This window comes from Anomalospiza imberbis, chromosome 25 (assembly GCF_031753505.1).
Source record: "Anomalospiza imberbis isolate Cuckoo-Finch-1a 21T00152 chromosome 25, ASM3175350v1, whole genome shotgun sequence".
Lineage (NCBI taxonomy): Eukaryota > Metazoa > Chordata > Aves > Passeriformes > Viduidae > Anomalospiza > Anomalospiza imberbis.
Window position 1 is genome coordinate 6678514 of NC_089705.1, and position 26770 is coordinate 6705283.

The following is a 26770-nucleotide window of genomic DNA, read 5'->3' on the forward strand; positions in this document are numbered from 1 at the left end:
CCCCCTGGCACACCCCGGGCCCCGTCTTTGGTTAAGGAGCAGCCGCTGCCGCGCTGGCACAGGGCGAGGGGCCGAGGCTGGCGGAGGGTGCCCATGGGCACAGGTGACAGCAGTTCCAGGAGGGATGGGGAGGCTGCTCAAAGCGAGGGGGGTCCCAGCTTCCCCCCTGCATGGCTCTAGAATATTTCTTTGAAAAGACCTGGCATGAAATGTGAGGCCAGGAGGGAGGACCCCAGGCACAGCCGGTCCCACGGCGAAGCTGCCAAGGCGAGGGAGCAGTGGCAGGAGCCCGAGGTGCCTGGGAGGGTGCAGGGGGAGTGTGTGTGTGTGCCAGCCCCGGTGACAGCTCCTGCTGTCCCATCTCTCCGCTCCGGAGCAAGGCCAGGGGGCAATCAATAAAGCACAAGAGGGGAGAGGGGAAGCTGTGCCATGGGGAGTGACTGTGGAGACCCCTGGTCAGAGCCGGCCGCAGGTCCTGAGTGGGTGGGCACCTCTGGGAGAGCCCCGCGGGGGCTGTGAGGCACCTGCAAATCCCAATCCCGGGCGGAAAATTGTCCGTCACCCCCAGGCCACGCGGCCCAAGGAGCCCGGGGCATCCCAGGACTCCTTCCCTGCTCACTGGGGCCAGCCCAGGGCTCGCTGGGCAGAGCTGTCCTGGCAATCCCAGTCCATCCAGGACAGTCTCCCCTTCCTGAACCCAGTGTGTAGTGACAAGAAACCAAAACGGAGAGCAAAGAACGAATGAATGAAGAGAGAGAGAAACGATTTGGAGGCTTTGAGCCAGCAGCTACTGCCCCTTGGGGATGAAGGGCTCCCCCTCCTCGGGCTCCGGCCGCGGGCCGGGGTCGCTCAGGCACCGCAGCATCCTCTGGTTGCTGGGGCTGTCGCTGGTCCCCGGGGTGAAGACGTCGTCAGTCCCCGGGGAGGAAGGCTCCTTCACCCGCATCACCAGCCCCTCCTCATCCTCCTCGGGCGAGGGTGGGAGGCCACTGCAGCCCTTGGGCTCCTCGCTCATCAGGTCCACGGACTCGGGGGACTGCGGCGAGGCCGGGTCGATGGTGATGATGGGCAGGTTCTCCGAGTCCTCCTTGGGCTCGTAGGCCAGCGGGTCTGGGAGGCACAGAGGGGTCAGGCAGGGAAGGGGGGGTCTCAGGGACCCCCGGTGATGCACCCCAGATGTTCGTTTGGGGCTGGGGTGCCTGGGCTGTCTCGCTGATTTCCAATTCAGCTGTGTAATTCCTTTTCCCGATTCCCACACCCCAGCTGGAGCTGCCGACAGCCCGGCTCCATCGAGAAGGGCGAAGCTGCCCTCTGCTGATGAACCGCCGGCTCCGCAGCCGCGTCACACCCCAACACCCGACACCCTGTCCCCGGAGCGGGAGGGGACACACGGGACAGGAGGAACCGAGGGTGCCAAAGCGAATGTGCGATGGACAAACTGGGAATCCAGTGGCAACAGGTCTGGGGGCTAAGCGCTCCTGATGGCCTCCCCTGAGGAGCGCTGGGAGGGGCACAGACAGAGACGTGTCTGTGGATGGAGTGAGCTGGGCTCCGGAGGGACTGCCCAACCTGACTTCCCAGTGGGAATCGTGCTGGGGAGCCAGCTGGGTGCTTCTGCTCGGAACAGCAGCCCTCTGGGGCTCGGCTGGAGGGCTGTGGGGTGGGGACGGTCGGGGCTGCAGAGCCACAGGGAGCTGAGGAGGTGCAGGACAGCACAAGCTCCAAGGGCTCCAGGTGCCGGCAGCGCCGCTCCTCGTGCAGCTCCCTCCCACCTACCTGAGCCGATGCGAGCCCGGGACATGGTGGGCGAGTCCACCCTGTGCGCCGGCACCGTCAGGTAGTTGTTCATCTGCAACGGGAGCAAGGCACCGTCAGCGGCGTGGCCAGGGCAGGCGGGGAAGGCAGGCGGGGAACTGGCCACAGGGATGGGCAGGGAGCAGCAGCGGGATGCAGAGGACACAGGCACAGATCCTCCCAGCCACGCTCCAGGGATTTGCTTGGGGCCTGGGGCAATCACAGGACCCCCAAGGCTTGGGGTCACCCTCTGGCATCCGAACCTCAGCCCCCTCCCTGTGCCCTCCCAGGCTGGGAGCCCCCCTGGCCCCCGTCCTGCCCAGCCCTGGCAGCATCCCCGCCCTGGTGTTCCCCCAACACCTTCTGTTCCAGCTGCCGGGCCTTCTGCCTCCGCAGGAGCATCTGGTTCCAGGCTTCCTCGTAGGGGTCAGCCACCAGCGTGTGCCGGTTGTAGGATCGCAGCTGGGAAGAGACCCCGAGAAAAGGAGACGGGTTAAAATCCCACATGGAAAGGGAAAGAAAGGTCACAGCCCCATTCTTCCTGGAGGTGGATGGAACAGCCACCAGTGGGCAGAGCAGGTCCAGGCAGGCTCGTGGCTCATCCCTTGTGTGCCACCACGGGATGCCTGACCCTGACCCACCCTGGCCCAACGAGGGTTTAAAGGCTGGGCTCAGCCACTGACCAAATCAGCCTGCCCCTCAGACTATCCCAGCACCATCCCAGGAGGAAAAGCCTCCTGGGGAAGAAGAGTCAGGCCAGGAGCACAAGGCAGGGCAGGGCAGGGACAGCAGGGATGAAGGGCCCAGCTGAGGGCATCTGGGGGGCAGTGTCCCTGCCCCTGCCAGCAAGGCAAAGGGGACACACACAGGGGACACGCCAGGGGACACCTCACCCTCTGCCTGGTTTTCTGCAGGTTCGTGCGGAGGATTTTCCGGATCTCCTCCTCCTTGTCCTTGGACAGGGCTGGAAGGACACGCTCCAAAGGGAGGGTCTGGGGGTTGATGTTCCTGCACGGACAGACAGGATTCAGAGCCACACCACCATGGCCACGCAGCACCCAAGGGCTGCTTGCCCTGTGGCCACCAGCAGGGAGCACTCAGGGTGCCGCGGGAGGCAGGGAACTCACTGGATGGAGACGGTGGAGACGGCAGAGGGGATCTTGCCGATGCCCCCGCTCTCCACCAGCTCGATCGCCTGCTTCATCTCCATCTTGTGGTAGAAGGCGATGAGCTGGGGCTCCTTGGAGCGCTCCCCCGCGATCAGGCACTTCTTCACATACTTCTTGTTGAAGCGGTTCAGTCTTCCCGGGAACGTGGGAGAGGAGGAGCAGCCACAGCTCAGCCCTGGCCCTGCCCCAGGTCCCAGGTCCCAGGTCCCAGCCCCCAGCCCCCAGCCCCCAGCCCCAGGACAGCACTGCTGGGCTCAGTGCTGGGTCCAGTTCCAACAGCATGGCTCAGGCCAGGCTTCCCTGAATCCCTCCCAAGCCAGGGTGTCTCCACAACACCCAGCACCTGCTGGTACCCACTAGGGATGGTCCTGAGCTCCTGCAGGGACTGGCCACTGGCAGCTCCCACCCTGCCAGGGACCTGCTGTGGGTGGTGAGGCCAAGGGGTGCACAAGCCCCACTTGTTCCCAATCCAGGGCCATAATTCCCCACGGTGAGTCTGTGTGTGGATATTAAAGCCTGGCACAGAGCTGTGAAGCCTTCTGGGCGGTGACTGAAACCCTTCCCCAGCCACCAAACCTCCCCACTCACTTGTCCTTCCAGTGGTGATGCCCGTAGTGACCACAGATATCCTCGATCCCTGTCAGAAGGTGATCCAAGAACTGGAAGAGATGGTCCAAGGCGTGAGCAGCTCGGAAGGCTCTTGTCCAGCCTCTCCCTCCCCTGACACCCACACTGACACATGGGGAGTGCACTCAAGGTGTGTAAAATCAGGGCTGTGGGTCCAGGATGGGCTTTGGGAGGGCAGGATGGACCCACACAACCGGGCTTGGCTCTACAGGCACTGGGGGGTCTGGGTCAGAGCAGGCACCGGACGACACAGACAGGGGAGAGCCCTCGCTCTGCCCCCCCTTACCTTGGGCTCTGATTTAGGGGCAGGTCCCAGGGACAGAGGTGGAGTGGCAGAAGCAGAGAGAGCAGAGGGCTAAGGCAGCGCGCGGGGCGGCCGGAGCAGCGCGTTACCTGCGTGTGGATCTCCTCGTTGATGGAGCGCTTCGTCTCCTGCTTCTTCTTCACAGCCAGCAGATCCACCAGGGGCCGGATGGTCATGCCCTGGGGAGGGGGAGGGGGGTTACATCTCTGCCCGAGGCAAGTGGTGGGAGTGGGATGGGCTCAGCAAAGCCAAACCACTGTCCGTGTCCCTGTGCAGCGTTTTGGGGACGTGGGTCAGTGACAGGGTCAGGGATGGAGGCTGGGGATGGGCTCCCCGCTCTCCACACAGCCATGAAGAGCCCCTTTTCCCTCTGAAAGCACAGCCTGAGTGCCACCAACCTGCACGAAAACGGTGAAGAAGATGACAGTGATGATGGCTGTGAGGAACATGTCCCTCATGCCGAAGTGTTTGTAGTCCAGGAGGTAGCCGAGGGAGAAGGCGATGGCTCCCCGCAGGCCCCCGTAGGCGATGATGAACTGGTCCTTCGGCGTCAGCTTCACAATTCGGAACTTGTTGATGAACCAGGTGAGGACAAGGACACCTGGGGGAGCAGCACACTCCTGTGTGAATGGTCAAGGATCCCCTCCAGTCCCAAAGAGCCCACCCTGCAGCCCCTCAGGGCTGTGGGTGCAGGTGAGAGCTGTCTGCTCATCTCAACATCCCTGAGCAGCTTCCACCCCATGTCCGGCACAACCACGGCCTCAGCCCCATCTCCCCACAACACCAACCACCAGCATGGGTGATGCCCACGGTGGAGCAGTGCCATCTCCAGCCTCCCCAGCAAGGCAAACCATCACGGTCCTGAGAGTTCACCACGACCCAGATGGCCGCTCAAGGACAGGATGGACAGGGCTTGGAGCAACCTGGAATGGGGGAAGGCGTCCCTGCCCATGGCAGCTGGATCGAGATGGGCTTTAAGGTCCCTTCCAACCCAAACAATGCCATGATTCTTTTACCACCCCGAGGGCTTTGCCACCACACTGACACTCACCCAACACTCTGGCGATGAGGCAGAAGAACAGCGTGCTGATGACGAAGGTCCAGTTCCAGTAGTGGTGACCAGCCACGGTGGAGACACCCAGGAAGATGAAGATGAGGGTCTCACTCACGCTGCTCCACATCTTGAGGAAATACTTGATGGTGGTGTGGGACTTGTGGGAGATGTTGGCTTCCACATAGGGCCGCATGACCACACCAGCAGCGATGAGCCTGGGGGTGAGGTTGGGGCCCTCAGCAGACATGGGGACATGGGGACAGCCTCAAGCCCTAGCTCCGCAGCAGCATTTTGTGTTGTGACACCAAACTCCAGGGCAGGACGGGCCTTGTGAACCACCAGCAAATATTCAAGGCCTCCAGAGAAGGCAGCATGAGGTTTCTTCTTCCCCTGGCAGGGCAGGAGTGAGCACTGGAGCACAAACCCACGGTGTCCTGAGTGCTCAGCCGGCCCTGCCTGCTCCTGTGTGCCAGGGAGAACAGCAACAGGCTGCCAGCACCCCGGGATCTGTGGGACAACTCCCCAGACTCACTCCTCTCGTGTGCCTCCTTGCATATCCCAGCCCAAACACAGCACTGGGCCTCACTGGGCATGTACTGACCACGCTGGGCCAGCCAGAAGACTGTGGTTCCAGCCCATAAATCCCCCAGGGGTCCTGGGGACACGAGGGCACCTCCTCCCCCGTTGCCAACTCACGCCATGATGCCGGACAGGTGGAAGAGCTCGGCAGACAGGTAGGCCATGTAGCTGTAGAGGAACACGAAGAGGGGCTCGATGACGCGGATGTGCGAGGTGAAGCGGGACGTGAAGGCAGCGATCACCCCGTAAATGACGCCCACCAAGACCCCGCCCAGCGACACCACGAAGAAGCTGAGGAAGCCGAGGATGATGTCGAGGATGGTCACCTGCTCGAAGTTGGCAAACTCCTCAAAGAGGTGGTAGAGGACCTGGCAGGGAGAAAGGAGAGCGGGGTTCAAACTGTCCCTCTGGTAAGGGACAGCCTCACCTCGGAGGAGACCTGCCCAGGGACCTCCCGCGGGAGTTTGGCACACCTGAGCTGAGCTGGGTCACTGCTGGGTGACCCTGAGCTGGGTCCTGTGCTTGACCAAGGTTCACACCAAAACCAGCTGCTGGTGCTTTGCTGTGCCAGACACAGAGCCAGGGGGACTGGCTCCCTGTCCTCTGTGCCCACAGGGACACGGTGCCTCCAAAGATGTGTCTGGGACAGCTCTGCTCTCCAGCTGTGCCAGGAGGGCCTTTGGTCACCAGCCAGAGGCTGTTCCTGTTTTCCCAACGAGCAGGTCAGGACAGATCCAGGCTGGGGGACTCCTGACAGATGCAGGGAGATAAAAGCCCCCATCTGCCCTGCACAGCCCAGAGGAGAGCCCAAACCCTTGAGGCAGCTTCTGCAGCTGAGGGAAACCTGAGGGAAAGACTCTGGGCTGTGTTGCCTTCTCCCACTCCCAGACACTGCAGAGATGTTAAAGCACACGTCAGGATGGGAAACAGGATTTAGAGCATCCTGCAGGAATAGCAGCACCTGCAGGCAGGGAGAGGGCCAGGGGCCAGCTCCTTACTGCCGGGGCCAGGCCCTGGGGCAGGGGCAGACAAAAGCATTCCCCAGGGATGAGAGCGGGGACACAGACCCTGCAGGCACCCCTCAGCTGAAAAATGGGGGAGAAGTGCCTGGAAAAAGCCCCGTGGTGGGACAGAGTGTTCTTTGTCACCAGGAACCTTGTCAGCAGGGGCTGAGCAGCCAGCTCCAGAATGGACAGCTGGGATATGGGAAAAGAGCCAGGAAAAAGCAGTGCGTTAGGAGTCAGTTTAGAGGTCAGCCTGCAGAGAGGAGAAGGCCATGCTGACGGCCAAGCCACCACCTGGACAGTGATGTCCTTTGGAAAGGGAGCAGGCCTGGCCCCACCTCCCAAAGGTCCCTGCAAAGCTGCTGCTTGGAGTGGGGCTCAGGGGTGATCCAGGTGGGATGCCAGCCTGGCTTCAGCCCCTCCAGGTCTCCCCTTTGCCATGGCTGATGTGCTGCTCTCCCATCTCCTGGGAGCTGGAGGACAGCAAGGGTGACCACATGAAAGGAGACAGAGGGAGCAGCAGCTACATGGCTGTGCTGCCTGACCCAGGGTCAGCCCCTTGTGCTTCCCCTGGCAGGACAGGCACAGGCACAGCAACTCCAACCAGGAGAGCAGATTCCCAGAGCCCAGGGCACCAAGAGGCTGACTGGGCATGTGCCCTCAGCCTCCCCAGCCTACCAAGAGAAACACTTCACCTCAACCCACCTCTGCAGTGTTTTAAGCCTCTATTTTTAGCTTTGCACCTGGACAAGGTTTGGTCCAAGTGGAGCTGCTAGGAGGCACCTGGCAGCTTGGAATGGCCCTGACAGCTGCCACCACCCTGAGATGCTCCTGCACCGAAGTGAACCCCCTTCCCCAGGCCGAGCCACTCACGACGGTGACGGCGTCGTTGAGCAGGGACTCCCCGAAGACCAGGATGTGCAGCAGCTCGTTGATGTGGATCTCCTCGAAGACGGCCAGCACGGCCACCGGGTCCACGGCCGAGATGATGCTGCCGAAGAGCAGGTTGGCCAGGAGGCCGATGTGGTTGAGGCCGGGCCCGCCCAGCTGGCACACGGCGTACATGAGCCCCCCCAGGAAAAAGGCGTTCCAGAGCGTGCCCACCACGGCGAAGATGAGGATGGTGCCCAGGTTCTCGGTGAACGGGCGCAGGGGCAGGAAGTAGCCGGCATCCAGGATGATGGGGGGGAGGAGGAAGAGGAAGAAGATGTCCGACTTGAGGATGGGGGGCTTTTCACCCACCCCTTTGATGAGCCCCCCGACCAGAAGGCCCACCACGATGAGCAGGCAGCTCTCGGGAACGATGCTGGACACTGACGGGATCACGTGGAAGCCTGGAGAGAAGGAGAGAGGAAGAGACACGTTGGCTACAGGAATGGAGGATGCTGTCTGCAGGGGGACACCCCTGCCAGAGTCAGGGACCAGTTCCCAGCCCTCCCTGCACTCCTCGTGACCTGTCACTCCTCGTGTGCCTCAGTTTCCCCTCCTGCCCCGCTCTCTCAAGTGGAAACTGCAGCTTAGCCAGACCGTGGTACTGCCGGTCTCAGGCCAGAGCCCTGGGAGTCCCAGCAGCAGGTGACAGCCACCCTTGGGGCACGCCAGGGTCTGTCCGTGGACCCCGTGCCAGTGACAGCCCTGCAGCACAGGCAGCTCTCTCCACACGAGCAGTCCCTGGCTCCAGCCCTTCCCACTGCAGCACTGATCCCGAGCACACGCAGGCAGTGGCGTTTCCCTCCCAGCAGACAGCAGCCTGCCCACCAGTGCCACCATTCCCAGTGTGCCAGGCACAGCGCCCATCCCTGGGGCACTCGGGGATGTGGAGGGGAGCTGCTGCTTGGTGCATTTTAGGATGCAATTCTCCTTCCTGAAGGTTTTACATGGCTGGTTGCAGCAGGGACAGGATGCATCCTTGGGGTGCAAGGTAACAGGGAACACATTTCCCCCTTTTCCAACCACAGCACAGCTCCAAATGCAGGTGCCTGAGCCAGCCCTGACCCGCTGGGATGACATTCCCACCAAACACCCCCAGCTGGGCATCTGCCAGCACACCAACACCCACAGAAGGATTTTGGGTTCCCTGGATCTCCTCCCAGGCTTTATAATTATTATTTTGAAGCGAGGCATATTTGTTCCCTGGCAAGGGAAGCAGTTTAAAATAAGGAACCCTGCCTTGGCATGCCGTGTTCCTCCGTTCCTTCCGGCCATGCCATCTGTAGCAATCCCACAACAGATTAAATCCCCTCCAGAACGAGCCAGATCCCCCCGAGCCCGCTGGGGCCACACCTGTGCCACGGCCGGCTCATCCCTCCTCCACCTGCGCAGAGACACCCCAGCTCCCACGGGAAAAGGCCTCGCTTCCACAGGCCCTCCCTAAGGACCAGCAGCCCCCAGCCCAGCCCCTGGGGGGAGGATTAGCCCCCAAATTCCACCTGAGCTGCAGAACAGGCTCCAGCATGGGCGAGCCCAGAGGATTCGTTGCACCCGAGGCTCCAGGAACCATTCCAGCTGCTCCAGAGGGTCCCTGGTGCTGGAGGGATGCTGGAAGGAGTCTGGCTCCTGCCTCGGCTTTGCCCAGCAGCACCAACCCCAGCAAACAGCTCGATGGCTGCAGGCTCGAGGGGAGGCACGGGGAGCTGGGAACATCCAAACTCTGTCCCAAGGCACCCCCAGCACCCAGGCACCTGCATTCAGGGACTTCCCAGCCTGGATGCGGCTCCTGATTTACCCCCATGGGATTTTTAATTCTTCCTTGGATCCCCTGGAGCCCACACAAGCTCTGAGCACCCCAAGGCAGCCCTGGCACGGAGCTCCCTATGGGAGGGGAGGTGCTAATCCCTTTTCCATGCACAGCTCATGCAAACCCTGGGAACCACCGACCCTTCCAGCACAGCGAGCAATTTCTGGCTGGAATAAGGCTTAAAGCCACACAAGCAGTGAGAAGCCAACAGCAGATCAGTTTTTGCTTGCTAAGTCTGTTCAATCATGAATAAAACACAAACACTGACAATTAAGCATCTCTCACTTCTTCCCCACAGGCCCCAGGATTCCATTAAACTGGAACATTCGTGTGCTGATGGGAATTCGATGGTTTACAGCCTTTTTCTAGGGCCCTAAAAATACACTTACACGGGCTGCATTTTAATTATGCCTTTGATTTCCCTGAATCTCAGCCATTTTTTGCTCCCTGCTTGCTCTGCTCAGTATTTTTAGAGCATTCCAGAGCTCATTGGTACCAATCTGTTGGTGGGAGCCAGCATCCCACTTTGGGATGGGGGTGACTGATGGGAAGGAACGCCCTCACTGTGGGGATGAGGCCAGGCAAGGGCGAACTGCTTTGATCCCAGCCCTGTGCCTGAACTTCCCTCCTGGAAGATGAGGAAGGCTGTGGCAGGATGCTGGGAGATGAGGATGCCCAGCCACAGGCACATCCAGGGGCAGCAGAAAGGGGAACAAGCCTTGATAATGGCTCTGAAAATGATGATTATGATAATAGTAATAGCAATAAAATAATAATAATGTGACCCCAGATCTCTAAATCCCCAGCACAGGGCACGCACAGTCACCCAAGATTCCTCTTCTGGAAAACAAACTCTATGGGAGCAGCTCCCTCTCACCAGCATCAAACACCACCAGAACCATTAAAAGAGACACAGCTGAGTTAAACATGAACCCCAAGAGCTTGAGCAAACACAGACAAGGAAATCCAGGAGATACAGTTCCTGTGCAAACAGCTCCTTGCCCACATCAGCTCCCACGTGCCCAGCAAGGCACACACAGGGATCGCTCACTGGTGGTCAGCAGTTCCTTGGGCTGGCCAGAAAGGACCTAGGGACAGGAATCCCAGTTTTAACCACAGACTGAGCTCTTGCAGATCTGGAGGAAATCCCATCCCTCAAATGAAAGAGATTTCAGGCAAGGACAGCTGGCTCTGACAAAGTTTGTTCTGCAGCATCTGAGCATTTCTGGTCTTTATTTTGGAGTCAGTGGATTTGCTGGATGGGGAGGGAGGAGGGAAGGGAGCACAGGGCACGGCTGGAAGGGCCCGGCACCTTCATGGTTAAGCCGGATGCTCCTGAGGCTTCAGCCCACATTCCCAAGCACCCACGCAGGGACACGGCCTCAGGGACATGGCCTCAGAGAGCCAGGATGCTTCCAGGATGATCCAGTCGGCCAAGAGGAGGCACGAGAAAGGAGAGTGGTCACACAAAACCCCCATCCTCCCAGGCTGCCCAGGTTTATTGGAGCAGCTGCAGGCTCCAGCAGGCAGGCACAGAGGAATCACTCAATTATTAACCAGGGTTAGGAGCTCTCCCCCCCTGGGGATTCTGTTCTGGAAGGAGGTGGTAGATGAAGGGTCAGTCAGGGCAAGGGGGCGGTGAAGCCCCCCGGGTGATGCTCTCTGAGCCCTGGGGACCCCAGGCTGGGTGCTGGTTCGGGCTGCAGCACAGGGTCTGGGAAGGAGGCGTGAGGGGGAGCAGGCATGCTCAGAAGGGCTGCCCTTCTGAAGGACACTGCAGAGAGCAGGGCTGGAGGAGACAGCGTGGCTGACAGCACCAGGGCCCCTCCGAGGGCCACTTTAACCCTTCAGGACACCAGGCTGGCAGGGGCCGGGTGGGCCCTGCCGAGGGGCAGCAGCAATCCCAGGTGAGGGATGCAGGCAGGCGTGCACACCTTCCCACGTGTGACACAGGCACCACAGAGCCCCCGCACGTTGACACTTTGCTGGCTGAACCCCAAAATCACGGATGTGTCACCAGCCCTGGGGACAAGCGATCCACGAAGCCATGACTCAGCAGCATGCCCTTCTTTCTCCTGTTGAAGGAGCAGCGGGGAGGGAAGGGAAGGAGGGCTGGGCTGGGCTCCAGGGTCTGCAGAGCTCCGAGCCCCTGGGATCTGGCTTTCCCACGCTGTGTTTTGGGCAGGTCGAGGATGGGGGTAAGACCCCAGCAGGGTTAAAGCCCTGCGAGGATGATGGTGCAGTGACAGAACATTTCGCAACTGGCTCCCAGGGGAAAATCCATCCCAGTCCTCCAGAGTTTGGCTGCAGCTTCTTCCATTTATCCTTCTCCCTCCGAAAAAAACCACAGTGGATTTCTCTCTTCCCTCGCCTGACCAGCAGTTGGCCAAAGATCAGCCAGGCTCTGCTGATTGCTGTGGCCTCCAGCAGGGCCGCTGGGGATGTTGGGATGTCTCTGCTGCGCTTCTCCCTTGGAAAATGGAGCCGGATCCAGTGGCTCCCTGTAAAGACAGGGAACAAGGAGAGCGGAGAGAGCTGCACCAGATGTAACGGGGAAGTCTCGAGGGAAGGGCATGAAAATTGAACTTGCTCAAAAGGAATTAAATAGCAGGTGATTTACACCTATAAATAGAGCGAGGCTGCGGCTGGTGTCACCCTGCCAGGAGAGGGGGTAAAACCACTGTACTTAAATTACACTCACTGCCTCTCACAAGCTCCAACGTCACCGTGTGCCCTGAAATTCCAGCCCCACAGAGCTCCAAGCTGGCTTATTCCCACAGCCATCCCACTGGGAGGGCACATGTGGGGCCATGACGCAGTTTGGGCTTTGCCAAAGCCTCTTCTGTTTCACCAGGGAGCAGGCAGGGTTTTAAAGCAGGTCCGGGTCACCCCAGTGCTCCCCTGCAGCTCTTTTTGGGTTGGTTTCAGCAGCTTGGGTTGATTTGGGCAAACTTTTAAGCACCCAGTGGCTTCAATGTCCAGAACGGAAAAGCGTTGATTTTCCACCCCAAAATGCCATTTCCTGGTGAGAAGCTGACTTCTTGTTTTTTGTGTTAAGGCACAGGTACAGAAAGTGCTTCTAAGCAAAACAATTTCCTCCAGAACAAACCAAATGTTTCATTCAAGCCTCATTATTTTGTTGTCACTAATTATGAAGCAAAGCCAAGAACCAGGAAGGTAATTAATTTATGCTGCTTTTTGTGAGTCACTGAGTGATTGCAGATCCCACACGAGGGCCACAGAGACACCCTCCAAACTTTGCTGTGGGCACAGCGTGCAAGGCCAGCACAGGGAGAAGGGAAAAGCAAAACATCCAGCCCTGATTTTGGGGTCACTCCCTGCTCAAACTCGGGTGGGCAGGGGCTGCAACCAGGCTGGTGCTCAGGACTGGTTAAAAACCATCAGCATCCAGCACTGCCCCACAGCCTCCAGGCATTTTCAGGAGTCAGGATCAGCTTCCTCCACGTGGGGTGGGATGAAACCCTGGGGGACCCCAAGGTGCCCAGCACAGCCTGGCTGTGCCCCTGCCCAGCTGGATTGCACAGAACGTCCCCAAAAGCCATGCTGTCACAGTCCATAGCCATTAGGACCCCTTGCCAGACGAAGGGACAGTTTTATTTCCCCTTGGTGTGACACTATCACCCCTGTGCCTACAGACCTTGCTCACCCAGCTCGGCCCCACCCTGCAGCCACCCAGCTGCCCCGGTTTTACCCCTCTTTCCCACCCAGAGCAAACAGCCCGGGGCACACGGAAGGAGTTCCTGCGACAGGAGCCGAGGGCTGCCTGGTACAGCCCCAGCCCCCAGCGAGGCAGCTGTGTGTGGGAAGGTGACCGGCCGGACCCTGCCTGCTTTGCAGAAGATAAGAACAGGGCTGATAGCATCAGGCCAGCCCTAGGGTGACTCCAAACCTGAAAGCCATAGGACAAAAAGCAGACTCTGCCAGGTACCAGCCTTGCTGCAGCTCAGCCAAGCAGCCACAACCCATAACTTGAGCTGGCTCCACACAGGAAGACTCGTGAGAAATGGCTTGGTCGAGGCCTCAAGGTACAGCCACATCAGCCAAAGCAGGAGGCCTGGCTAGTGCAGCCCCAGGGAAGAGCCCTTCATCCCTGAGAAACAAGAGATGCTCCCCTGCATCACTGTGAGATCACTGAGCGGGGCTGGCAGGCAGGTGCAGCAGGGCTGAGATGTCTGACAGCTTCACTGTCCTCCTGCAGCACCAGCTCCCAGGAAGTTCCCACTGGCGGGCCCTGAATAAATCCTCTGATGGAAAAGGAGACAAGTGCAGACACCTCATCCGAGGCAGCTGGAGGGAGCAGCGGTGCACTTGCCTTTCCCAAATCTCACTGTTCCCTGGGGGCCTCGGGGGAGCAAAGCCTGCACCCCAGGGCAGGATAAGCACAGAAAAAGCTGCAGCCAGAGCCTCTCTCCTTGGAAGGATGCTGAGAGCTTCCCATGCTCCAGGCACAGAGGGGATGGATGCCAGGGCACCAGCAGGAGCAATGCTGGTATGGCTCTCTGCAAGGCCCAGGTGCCAAGGACAGTTCAGAGATGGTCTGGGGGAGAAGCCTGGGCTGTTCTGTGCATGGAGCCTGTTGGAGAGCACATCTTTAGAGCCATTTCATGCATTGCAGCTGCCAATGGTGATAATGGGATGGGGTCTGGTGCGCTGTCAAAGCAGCTGTTGGGGCAGGGTACAGAGAGGAGGGTGAGCAGGGGAGGGGGGTACAGCTCCTTCCCACCCAGCACCAGCCACTGGCATGACACACCTGGGGACAGGACAAGCAGCTGAGCCCTGGCACAGACAGCAACAGCAGGGCAAGGGCAAAGCTTCTTCTGGCGACTGAGTGCAAGGACAAAGTCTCTTCTGGTACCTCAGTGCCTGCAGTAACATCATGCAGGAATGTGCCCCTAAGCCCAGGCCAGCCACAGCAGGCACTGCCACGCTCCAGAGGGATGCAGGGAGTGCCAAACTGCAAACCCTGGTGATGCAGCCCCCTCCCAGCCATGGGCACCAGCAGAGAAATTCATCCCAAGGATGATGATGATGGCGCTACCAGGAAACCCTGAGGTTGTCCTTCCCATGTGGGGCTGGACCTGGAGATGCAGAAAGGTCCCCAAAAAGTTGAGCAGCCTGGGGAACAGGACCAGAGGCGTCCCTGCATCCTGCAGCAGCCGGAGCCAGGAGCTGCATGCAGATGAGCCCAGCTCCCCACCTGGCCTGACCCCCTCCAGGAGCAGCACACTGTCCCTGCGAAGGCAAATCCCGTGTCCCTCCCCCAGCACACTCCTGGAGGGGTGCAGGTGTGAGTGCTGTGTGAGTGCTGCAGGTGTGCTGGGACCCCGCGGCAGCGCTGCAGTGCTGCAGAGCGGGAGAGGACGCAGCGATCCCGGCTCTGAATCATGCGCAGGCACCCTGGATTTCAGCCTGCCAGGATGGGCGGCCCCCCTGCCAGAACCCGCTGTGTACACTCAGAAATGAGCTGTTTACACAGGGAATCGACGATAACACGGACATCTCCTCCCTGGGCCCGATCCAGGCTCAGCACCCACTCTTCCCTCCAGCACAGGGATGGGCGGCTGCTCCTTGGTTTGCTGCTCCCCCACCCCAAGGGGCTGCACCCCTCTTTCCAAACACCGTGGGACAGCTCCGAGAAGCCTGGTGAGCCTTTGGAGTGATCCAGCACCCAGCATTCCCGGCAGAGCACACACTGCTCAGCCTGCAGCCAAAGAGCTGCCAGCCATCCCTCCTAGTCAGACCTCATTGCCCTGACTCTGGGAAGGACTGGGAAGACCTGGAGCAGCAGCCTCCCCAGAGGGGAAGGTGCCCACACACAACCACAACATGCCCTGAGAACAATCCATGGACAGAGGCCTTTAGCACAAACACTTGAACACTTTATTTTTGAGAGCAGTAAGAGCACGCACCCTGGTTTTATCTTGAAGCACTCACAAGAAATTAACAGATCAATTGGGAGTCTTTTACAGAGCTGGTATTAATTTCCTCCCAGCTGTAAAAAGGAAATGAGAGACAAAAGACATTAAATGGACTTGCCCAAGTCCCCAAGTGAATGGCGTGAGAGCTGGCATGTGAAGCCAGCAGCTCCCAATTTCCAGTCCTGTGTTTAGATAACACTTCTCCTTCACACCAGAAGGGAAGGCAAGGACACTCTGCAAGAAAAGCACATATTAAGAAAGACCTAATTGCCATTAAAGACTGAGAGACCCAGGGCCCTTGGACTGTCACCCCACGGCTGCAGCATTCCAAGTAGGGAGGAAAACACAGAACCAATGAGCAGCGATGGCTTGGGAGGCTTCAAGGCTTGGTGCCACCACATCTCAAAAAGCCCTCTTCCAGGCCCAGCTGGGAACAGCTGTGCATGGAGCAGCTCTCCTCCACCTCTCTCCAGGTGTAGAGCTGCCCCGTGACAAGATGCCAAACCCACCCTTCCCGCTGAGCTTTGGGACAGCAGTCAAGGGTTTGGTGCTCCGCGAGCCCGGTGACTCCGGTGCTCCGGTAACCCCGATCCTGCTGACTGCATTCCTCTAACGGGCAGGTTCCAGAGCCGCTCCCAAACCACGGCCTGCAATCACCAAACCTGTTCGGAGCCTCTGGGCAGGCTCCACACAGCTTTCTAGGGCGGGACCGCGAATCTTTACCAACCCATGGCATTCACCCAGGAGAAGCTGGGCACGGAGGCACACGGGGACAAACTGCCACCCAGATTTCCGCTGCGGTTGTTTCAACACTCGTTTTGACTTTTCCCCACCAGCTCTGGATGGGTGCAGCTCACAGCCAGGCCTGCAAGGCTGGGATCTTCCTGGCACAGCCCATTTACCCTGGAAACGTGAGTTTTCTATAGGGCAACAGCATCCTCATCCAGGTTTATATCCTTCGGAGCAGAGACAGCAGCTGGACTTGCGCATTTTGAGGAGGTTTAAGGTCTAGAAAAACTTCTTTAGCTCCAGGGAAAGGGACAGGGAGCTAAACATAACTCACTCTCACCAACCATGCTCTTCCCAGATTCCTTCAGCTGCTACAAGGCGCTGGATGCCATGAATAGCTGGGTTAGGAGGGGTCAGTGCCAGGGGATTTCTGGAATAGAATCCTCCCAGTTAACATCTGCGTGCTGCAAAGGGAACCTTCACACTGTTGGATGCAGATGGATGCTCTGGAGCAGAAGGGACTCAAGGTGATGCAAAGAGACAGTGTCTGGTCACCCAAAATAAGGCTCCAGTTGCTCTCCCAGCTCCTTACCCTCAACCACAGGACACAGCATTTAATTCCCAGTTCCTGCTGACCCTCAAAGCCTTGGGGAGAGTTAAACCTGAGCCAGCCTGAGGTGACCACAGACAAACTCCCCAGGCAGAGCGATGCCAATCGCCCTTCCCAGGAAGGGCAGATTTCCTACCGGGAACTCGGGCAGGAAAGACAAACAAAAGCTTTTCAGGAAATAACCTGTTGGTCTCCACTCGGACAGCAGGGAGGAGGTAATTGCAATTAGCACTGATTACTACCGGGCTTTGCAAGCCCAGACAAAGTGACACCACTCTCAGCACACGCCAGCAGCGCGTCCGGAGCCAGCACAAGCACCCGGCCACTGTCACCTCTTCCCCAGCACACAGAGACACCACTGCAGCCTTCCAGCACCATCCCCAGCCACGATGCTTCTCACACCCAGCCCAGCTCCGGGAGCAGCTGCTCTCCCTCCACGCAGCAGCTGAGACAGGAGAGGAGCTGCTCCTTGCAAACTCACCCCCAGGGACCAAGGCTGCTGTGGGAAAAGCGTTCCCAAGGGAAACTGAGGCACTAACAGGGCTGGAAACACCAGCTCTTCTCTTTAAAGGCCTGTATGCGCTTAAATCTGTGCCCCTGGCGTGTCTGCTGTTAAATCTCCAGCAGTGGGGTGGGAAGCTGCCTTCCCTCCAAATCCGTCATTAAGATTTAGCATGTCATGACTCTAAAATGCAGAATAATTCCAGGCACTGGAAATAAACTGCTGCCACGGGGTGTCTGCTCTGCAAGTATGTGTCTTGCACAAGAGAGGAGAATTATTTCCCTAGCAGCACCCTCTGTTAAGTGGGATGTAAGTGCTGTCCCTGGAGGTCGATTGTACTGCAACTTTCTGGAGACAAAGACCTCGGATGCTGAGATGTTTGTGAGTCACTCCTGGGCAACCCAAGAAAATGTGTGTGTTCTCTTCTGACTAAAAAAGTACTTTGCATTCTTCAACTTTCCACTCAAAACACCACCCCAACTTCAAATGAGCCTTGGTCGTGCCCTTCTTACGCAGGCAGGTTCTGGGAAGGAACCCCAAGAGACGTGGGGTGATGTAACAGCAGATTTTTGTACCACCAGAGGTGACACACCACCAGATTCATTCTCACTGCTCCACTCCAAGCAAGGCTCAGCCTTGGATCTTGCCTTTTCCAACAAACAGGCAGCAACGAGTGTGTGCACGCCCGTCTGCTGAGCTTTTAATTTGGTTTCCTCCTTCCCAAGCAGAAACACATGAGTTCTGCGGCGCTAGAAAAGAGCCAAAGAACAGAACATGACAAGATTTAACACACAACTGGAAGACACTGTAAAATCAGAGCAGTCCGTGAGATATCCAGCACCATGGGGAACAGATGCTGGGGCCTCAGTGGAGTGAGAGGATCAACCACCAACACTTGGTTCAACTCAAACCATCTCCTGCTCCTCTGCTGCTCCCTTGGAATCTGTCTGGCCCTAATCTCAGAACACTGAGGTTTGCATCAAACCTACGCTGGCAGTTTTGAGCCCCAATGGGTGAGAAAAAGCTGCTGCTGACTCAGGCAGCCCAGTGAAGACGGGAGGGGGATGAGGCGTAACCCAGCTCCACTCAGCAAGGCTGTGTTTTCACAGAGTATTCCGTGTGGATTTCGGGCTTTATTTGAACAAATTAGGCCTTGGGGACCCAAATCAGAAGTTAAAAAAAAAAAAAAAAGAAACCAAATGTTTACAAGGCAGCTGCAGTAATTCATCCCCATTATTGCCACAGCTCCAATGATGCTGTACAAAGGACCAAGCCCTGCATGATCCTGGGACAGGCTGAGAGCCCCCACCACCTCTGCACCTACAGCCAGAACCAGGGCTTGCAGGAGGGAAAAGGGGAAGGACCGTGTTACAGAAGTATTTATTTGCAAGCCTAATGAGCATCTGGTTTGTACAAGTGCCAGAGAGTGTGTCTCTTCTGCACAAGAGGGGCTGCAGTCCCTCTGTGCCACAGGATTGTTGTCACCCCAAGAATGACCCTCTGCCCTCCACCAGCACCTGGTTTTCCCTTCTCCCATGTGCAATTCTCAAACCCCAAAGGAGACTACTTAGCTACATGAATTGCAGACAAAAGACTTGTTCTCCACTCCACGAATTCCCAAGGGAACTCCAGCATCTCTGGGGATCATGGACAAACTGTGGTTGGGTGATTGGGCAATGTGGGAGAAAGGATGTGAACCAAGCAGGCCAAATATCGACCCGTTCTGCTGTTACCCCACAAACCACCCCAGGTCACCTGCAGGTCTCACGGGAGGAACAACCCCATGGCACCTCCCTGGAAGCCAGGCCAGCACCAATCTGGGCTCTGGCTGCCACAGGACTTGCAACACCCACATCCCAACTTCCACCCGCAGCCCGTGTGGGAAGCCAGCCCATCCCTGACCCCAGCATCAGGTCTCCAAGCCTTTGTGGATAAATGGAATGAAACAAAAGCTCTGGTTCCTGAGGGCCTTGAGGTCCAGAAGCTGCCACAGGCAACAGGGTCCCAGCAGGGAGCAAAGCCAAGGCTGCAACAGAGTGTAATCCTGCCTTAATGGACATTAGGGCTCACCAGGGAGGAATGGCTGTGATTACAGACCTGTTCTGCTTTTCCCACTCCATCACCATCCTGTATTTCACAGCAGGAATCTTTCACTCTTCCAACCATAATTAAACTAATGGTTTTCTCAGATCCATGGATGGAACAGTTTGGATGTTTTTTAGCTCAGACACCAGCAACGGGCAGATCAGGGAGGAAAAAATAAATGCTGTGGCTGTTCTTTCTGAGATGGCAAAGCGGGGGGAAAGGGAGCCAGAGCATGTGTTTAGATCATTCCCAATAAGGAAGTGGGAACGCAACAAGTCTGCATTGGAAGAGACTGTTTAAATTCATTATCCTGACAATTTACACTTCTGTGGCACCAGCTGCAGCAGCACTTCAAAATCCGTTCTGAACAGTCACTCCCCAAGGCCCAGCTCCCCTGAACAGCTCCCTGGCACAAGTGGGGACACTGGGGTGATCTCCGAGCTCTCACCACCACCGTGTCTGCAGCCAGCAGTGATAAGCCAGGCTGTAAGACAAACATTCCTGCCAGGAATGAGACAAACATTTCCCTCCGGCCCAGTGAGGGAACCCACCTCAGCCAGTGCTGGATCCAGCAGGAACGGCCCCTTCCCCCTGCCCGGCTCTGCCGATGGCCATCCCAGCAAAGCTGGCCCAGCACGGCCATCCTGACGCCCAGGGAAGCCGCACCTGGGGTGGCAGAAGGGCCACAGAGATAACCCCAGCACGCTCGTCCTGCACGCCAGACACACGTATTCCCAACAAAGCACTTCTGGGAATGATTCTTTGCTGTGCCATTCCCACCCTTGCAGGTGGCACTGGGCAGGGCATGCAGAGGCGTCCCCACGCCAGTGGCTTTGCTCCGGGGTGTTTCTGCTGTGTCTGGTCTCAAGATCCAGCTCTTCCATCCAGTGCCACCACCACAGCAGGTTTCCTACGCTGCTTATCAACCCTCGCCCACAGGACTCCTCAAGTTCCTCAACTCACAGGGCTCTGTAAGACCTCGGGGTGGCCCCTCCAAAAGCCACGATTTCAGGGCAGGGATGTGGGCTGATAAAAACATTTGAAAAGCACCAAGTGTTTTAGCACCCAAGAGTTTTAACACCCGAAGCTCGCTGCCAGCCAGCAGCCACCAAATGTTCTACAAACGTTTCTCTTGCAATTTTGAAATTGTCTTGTCTCCTCCAGGCGCAGAAGCCACCCCCCATGCCCTGAGCCTCTGTGGGGCTCCACAACCCCACCTGCACCTATCAGGTTCTGCCCTCCTTCTCCCAGCTCCTTATCACCAGCTCACAGGCCCCGAGAGTTTCCTTAATCTTGCTCCTCTGCAGGTGCAGCAGTGGTGGGGACCACCGGTGCTCTCCAAAGCGGTGTCACCGAGCACGGGCGCTGCGCTGGCACGGCGGGCTGAGATGTGACACCAAACCTCCCCAAGGCACCAGCGTGTCCCCACATAACCCACGCCGGCACAGCTCTGGGCTCCGCTCGCTGAGCTCAGGCTCTGTCCCCAGCTCGTTTTACACCAGCCCAACAGGCACACGGTGGGGACAGGATGGGGACACAGTGGGGACAGTTCCGCGAGTGCCAGGCTGGCGCTGGCAGCCGTCACTCGGTCTGGAGGGGCAGGGAACACCCCAGACAGCAGTGCTGCCAAGGGGGAAGGAGAGACAGAGCAGTGACTCAGTGACAGCCACAGGCTCCAAAGGCAGCGAGCAGCGTCTGGCGCGCGGCGAGCGAAGGAGCTCAGCTGCAAGCGCTGCCTCGTGGGGACCCCCAGCACAGTCACTGGTGTGGGGACACAGGGAGTGATGTCCCCACGCCCTGGGTCTGGCTGAGCTGGAGCTCATCTGCCCCACAGCAGCCTCAGAGTGCAGAGGGCTGCACCCTGTGGTGGCTGGAAGGGGGTTGATAACGCCCTACGCTCCAGCAGCTGCTCACAGCATCAAAGCTGCCCCCACACTCACCCCTCACCAGGAGCTGGGGGTGGGCAGCAGTCTGGGAGGGGACACTGCTGGGACTGTCCCAAACTGACCAAAGGGATATTCCACACCACACAAAGCAAAGAGTAAAGAGGAAGAGAGGGTGGGCAGTTCTAATTAGGACATTTGCTTTCCGGAGCAGCCACTACGTTCCTGAAGGTACTTCCCAGGAAGTGGCTGGACATCATCTGCTGATGGGAAGTAGAGAATAAATCTTTTGTTTCCCTTTGTTTCCGCACATGACCTTTGCTTTTGCTTTATTAAACTGCCTTTATCTTGATCCATGAGGATTTTTCCATCCCAGTTTCTCCTGCAGAGGAGGGAAGTGATAGAGCAGCTTGGTGGGCACCACGAGTCACAGAATCATGGAATGGTTTGGGTTGGAAGGGACCTTAAAGCCCATCCAGCTCCACACCCCCCCACCCCAGGCAGGGACACCTTCCACTCTCCCAGGTTGCTCCAAGCCTTGTCCAACCTGGCCTTGGGCACTCCCAGGGATGGGGCAGCCACAGCTTCTCTGGGCAAGCTGTGCCAGGGCCTCACTGCCTTCTGAGTATGTTATTTCTTTCTCATATCTAATCTAAACCTGCTTCATAGAACCACTTCCCCTTGTCCTGTCATGACAGGCCCTGGTATGAAGACTCTCTCCATCTGGGGGAGAGGGACTCCCAGAGAAAAGAAGGAAAGGCACCACCCAACTTTCAAAGCTTGGACTCAAGACATAAATTTTAGGTTACTTTCCAGCCAAGGTGAACCCACCACACCTTGTGATCTCCTTGAGCTGGTGGTGGAATGGCCAGGATGCTCCAGGGAGGCTGGGAAGCCATTTGGTGCAGACAGACAACAGGACATGCCTCAGTGGAAGGTGGCTAATGGAGTATGACTCTCTGCTTTCTGGCTTTAGAAGGAAGGGCCAGCATGGGCTTTGGAGATGCAAGTAGCCCCAGCTCTTCTCCAAGGTGGGTAAGAGCTGGTGCTCACCACAAAGCGCTGCCTGCTGAGCACAGCCAGCAAAGGCACTGCTGACCACAATCTGTTATTTACATTCCTGACTCACTCCTTCCCTTTCTCCTGAAATGAGGACGTATTTACAGTCAAACTAAACATCTCTGGGAGCCATGTGAGCTGAAAGGTCAATCCTCAGCGTGAGGAAATCAGGTTCTCCTGCTGGGAAACCCCTCAGCTTCCCAACCACTCCCTGGGCACAGTGTGAAGGAGCCCTTACGATACCCCAGCAAAACCTTGGAGAAGGGCACAGAGAGCTCCTGACTGGGGTGTTTGGTGAAGGTCTGACCTTCTGCAACAATACAACAGGTTGAGACAATGTCTGGTTGCAACTTGCAGCTGCAAAGGCTTCTCCTGGCAAAGTCAGGCCACCATCAGACATGATCTGCACATAGTTGTAGCTGCCCCTCGCTCCCTCTTCCTCTACACAGCCTTAAAATATCATGTGAGTATTAAGTAAAGCAGCCAGCACCAGCTTCCCCTTCTCCATGGGGATTAACAAAGCAGGAACAGCCCACGCCTGCAGGACACGCTGGGCAGACACATCCCTCTGTGCCGTGTCAGGTGAGGAATCCTCCAGAAACCAACATCTCTGAGGCATTTTACAAAAACTGCAGCAAGAGGGGAAGGGCTCAACTCACACCTTTGATCCCCCAAAGAAACTCACAGTGAGAGCTGCCGGAGAAAGGACAAATCCCCTGGATGGGACAACAGGAGGCTGCATTTAAGTCTGAAGATCTGTCTAAAGCATCAAGAGCAACAGGGGGAAACTGAGCAACAGGAACAAGGTCAGGTTGCATCTCCTGGCCTGGAGCAGAACCCTGTGAGTACTTCTGAGCTCCTCAACATGGTCACCCTGCACTACCCCACGGTGACACCCTGAAGTGACTCACAGGGTTGAAGACTCAGTTTTGTAGCAACCTGTGGCTCAGTCACCAGCTTCAGCCCAGCAAGGAGGCCTGCGGAGCTGGGGAGGGGCAGGCAGGAGGTGCCGAGCTGTCAGGCACAGCCCACACCACAGGAATTCCTGTTCTTGGAAAAAGAAGATGTTGGTCCCCTCAGGATCACCCTGATGCATCAATAAATGCACACTGACAGTGTGGGGAGAAAGAGGAAGCACTGCAAACTCCTGTTCTATTTATCAGTCCCCTTCTCCTCTTCCTGGAAATGGGATGCTGCAGATCCTGTCCGGTTTAGGGAGCCTGGAGCTGTGTGAGCCTCATCCTGCCATTCCATGTTGTGCTGCCAGCAGTGCCCAGCTGTGTAAGAGCTATCCCTGCGTGGAAAAAAGCCTGTTTTTCTGCTGCTGAACAACGCCCCATGATCCAGGGGAGGATAGATGGGGCTGGGATATGGACACAGAGCAGTGAGACGTTTTTTGCTGCTCACAAGCACAGGGAGCTGTACCTGCAACTTGGGAACTACCTGCCAAGGCAGCACGAACAAGAAACGCAAAACGCTGGAAAGGAGGCCAAGGAGAAGGGTGTCCCAGGACCGCCCTGCTGTCAAGGCCCTATCACAGCTGTAGGTAAGCTAAGGTGTGGATTTGGCATAATCAACAACTCCGGAGCTCTGCAGAGTACCTGCCACCTCCAAAGACCTTTGCCAAACTTGCAGGGCAGCCTCTCCTAAAATACACCCCTTAAAACACGCAGTCTTGCATAATACGTGTAGCATCAAAGACCTGACAGCCGGCAGCCACAACTTTTCCTGCAGCACAAATGAGCCCTGCCTGCAGGCAAGGGCGGCAGGAGCAGCTTCCCACAGCACCAGTGACCGGGAGTCTGGTGGGTGTCCCCGCCACGTCCGTCCGTCCCCCCGAGCCGCTGCCCACGCGGGTGTTTGCCAGCAGTTTCCCTGGCAGGGCCGCAGGCCATTGGCCCCTCCTTTCTCCTCCAGCTTCCGCACAGATACTCCTGATTTCATCACTCTGCTCTCCGAGCGGCGCTGAGGGCGCAGTGCAACAGCGGAGCCCTGCGAAAGGAGATTTGCGTTCCCTAGGGAGAGGCACCTTCCAGCTGAACGGGCCCGAGGTCGTTTCGGGGAACGCCAGGAAGGCAGAAACCCCCGGCTCCCACCTGGTTCCACCTTGTCCTGACTGCTTGTCTCCCAGACAAGCCTCCGGGTCTGAAGCGCTCTCACTCCTCCGCCTGCACGTAAATAAAGCCCTCAGGAGGGATTGTGGAAGTGGGGCTGCACCTGCCTAGGCACGCTTGCAGCGGGCTGGGAAAGGTATGGAATATTTTGAGGAGTAGCTGAGCAGGAACGATCTGAACTCCTGGGGGTCTCTCAGACCCCTCCAGACCAGAACAGGGCACAGTTTACAACAGGAACCAGCTTTTAAAAGCTCCCAACGCGAGATTTCCCTCAGCAAGCTGGAGCGCCCCACAAGTGAGTGCTATTAAACCACTGATGGCAACTGAGGAGCAAAATGAAGGAGTGCAGCGCTCCCTTCCCTCCTCACCTGCTCCAAAGCAAACATTTCACCTGTCCCCCTGGCTTTATCACCAGGGATGGGACCGGGGCCAGCTCAACCTCTGCACTGCCGGAGGCTGGGGGACAGCACAGCAGGTTACATCACGTCACAGGTTTGGGCTAATTCGGCTGGTATTGATCCAGCTGCAGAAGTTTGGAAAACACTTTGTCAACAACCCCAGCCCCGGCAGAGTGATGCTTTCCCAGAGTGGGTCATCCCAGCAGGTGACTTTTCCAGCCCTGAGACGCTCTCTTTAATGCGGGAATCTCGGGATGCTTTGCAGCAGAGGCAAACCCATCCCGGTTTGCTGCGGAGGGGGAGGAAGGGGAGGCCGAAGCACCGGGAGGTTTTTGAGTGACTTCTCCAAGGTTACAAAAAGCATCTGTGGTTTAGAGGAAGTGAGCAAACTGGGTGCTTCCTCCCTGAGTGTCAAAGGGAGGAAAGCAAACCTGGTCCAAGCAGGGGTCAGGAGCATCTCCAGGCACGGAGATGAGAAGTCTGTGGGAGCAGACGGACCGGCATGCCGCTGTCCACCAGGCCCAGGACAGAGACCCAAGGTCGTGGGGAGAGCAGTGCCCACCCCGGCCCAGCCGGCCTGGGAGGTTCACAGGTGTGCAGCAGATTTTGCCCTGGGATGTTCGGGGTGGTCCCACCCTGGAATGTTCGGAAGGGTCTCTCCCTAGGATGCTCGAAAGGATCCCTCCTCGGGATGTTCACAGGAGTCAGTCACTCCTTGGGGCGACTGGGGGTGTCTGTCCCACCCAGCCGGGGGTCCTGCCCTGGCCTGCCCAGGGGGTCCCACCCCGGGATGCTCGGCGTGTTCCTCGTGGCAGATGCTCACGAGGGTCACTCCTTGTGATGCCTGGCGGTGTCTGTCCCATTTGCCCGGGGCATCCCGCTCTGTGCTGCTCCGGGGGTCCCTCCTTCTCCAGGCCGCCGGGGGCCCCTCCCCAGGCCCTCGCCCACGGACTCCCCTCACAACGCCGCCCACCTACCCAGCTTCATGAGGCAGGCCAGGAGGATCCAGAGGGAGATCTCGAAGGGGATGCGGACGTGCGTGTAGTCGATGTCGATGACCGGGAAGGCTTTGCGGGGCTTGGCGTGCCCCTCTCCCGAGCCGTTGGCCGGCTGCTCCTTGAGCGGGTGGATCTCCTCGGGGGCGGCGGGGGGCGCGGGGGTGAAGCCCGGCACGTCGCCGCCGGGCAGCGGCGCGGGCTGGCCCTCGGAGGTGAGCATGGGGTTGGCCTGCAGGACCTGCCCGGGCAGCAGCGGCCCCAGCAGCAGCAGCGCCCAGGGCAGGGCGCGCAGGGCCGCGGCGCCCATGGCGGCGGGCGAGGGGCGCGGGCGGGCGGGGGGCGGCGGGGCCGCCGCGGCGGCGAGGGCTGGAGCCGCCCCGCCACAGCCCGAGCGGAGCTGGGGCGGCCGCGGCGCCGGGCTCGGCCCACAGAGCGGGCGGGAGGCAGCGGCGGGAGGGACCGGCGGGGCGGCGCCGGCGGCGGGAGGCGGGAGCGGGGCGGGGAGCGGGGCGACGGGGAGAGGGAGAGGAGGGGAGCGGAGTGAGGGGACAGGGGACAGGGAGGGAATGGGAATGGGAATGGGAATGGGAATGGGAATGGGAATGGGAATGGGAATGGGCCCGGGGCCGGGAGCGCAGCGGGGCTGGGCTCGGGGAGCTCGGGGAGCGGACAGGGGGAGAAGAGGGGAGAACGGGAGCTGGGGGTGCTGATGGGAGAGGGAGGGAAGGGAAAGGGGAAGGAGAGAGCGTGGGAGGGCGCGGAAGGCAGAGTGCAGGGAAAGGGGGTGCGGGGTGTGTGTGTGTGGGAGCGGGGTGCTGCTGAAGGACGGGGTGCAGGCACAGGGAGGGTGCAGGGGCAGGGGTGCAGGGCACAGGGGGTGCGGGGCACAGGGAGGGTACAGGGGCAGGGAGGGTGCAGGGCACAGGGGGTGCAGGGCACAGGGTGCAGGGCATAGGGGGTGCGGGGCACAGGGAGGGTGCAGGGCACAGGGAGGGTGCAGGGGCAGGGGGTGCAGGGCACAGAGGGGGTGCGGGGCACAGGGGGTGTGGGGCACAGGGGGGGTGCGGCACAGGGGGTGTGGGGCAGGGGGTGCAGGGGCAGGGGGTGCGGGGCAGGGGGTGTGGGGCACAGGGGGGGTGCGGCACAGGGGGTGTGGGGCAGGGGGTGCAGGGGCAGGGGGTGCAG

The 26770-nt window shown here is 58.7% G+C and overlaps 1 protein-coding gene across 1 annotated transcript; it reads right to left on the reverse strand.

Moving 5' to 3' along the window:
* On the reverse strand, window positions 1-25928 carry SLC9A1 (solute carrier family 9 member A1). The gene is made up of 12 exons (XM_068172545.1): window positions 25565-25928; window positions 7405-7865; window positions 5645-5895; window positions 4946-5163; window positions 4293-4495; window positions 3984-4073; window positions 3552-3622; window positions 2922-3095; window positions 2688-2802; window positions 2155-2256; window positions 1777-1849; window positions 1-1110 (listed from the first exon to the last, which is right to left on the reverse strand). Exons 1-12 carry the CDS (start codon window positions 25890-25892, stop codon window positions 788-790), a joined length of 2409 nt encoding a protein of 802 aa, XP_068028646.1. The 5' UTR covers window positions 25893-25928; the 3' UTR covers window positions 1-787.
* Window positions 25929-26770: the final 842 nt, after the last annotated feature.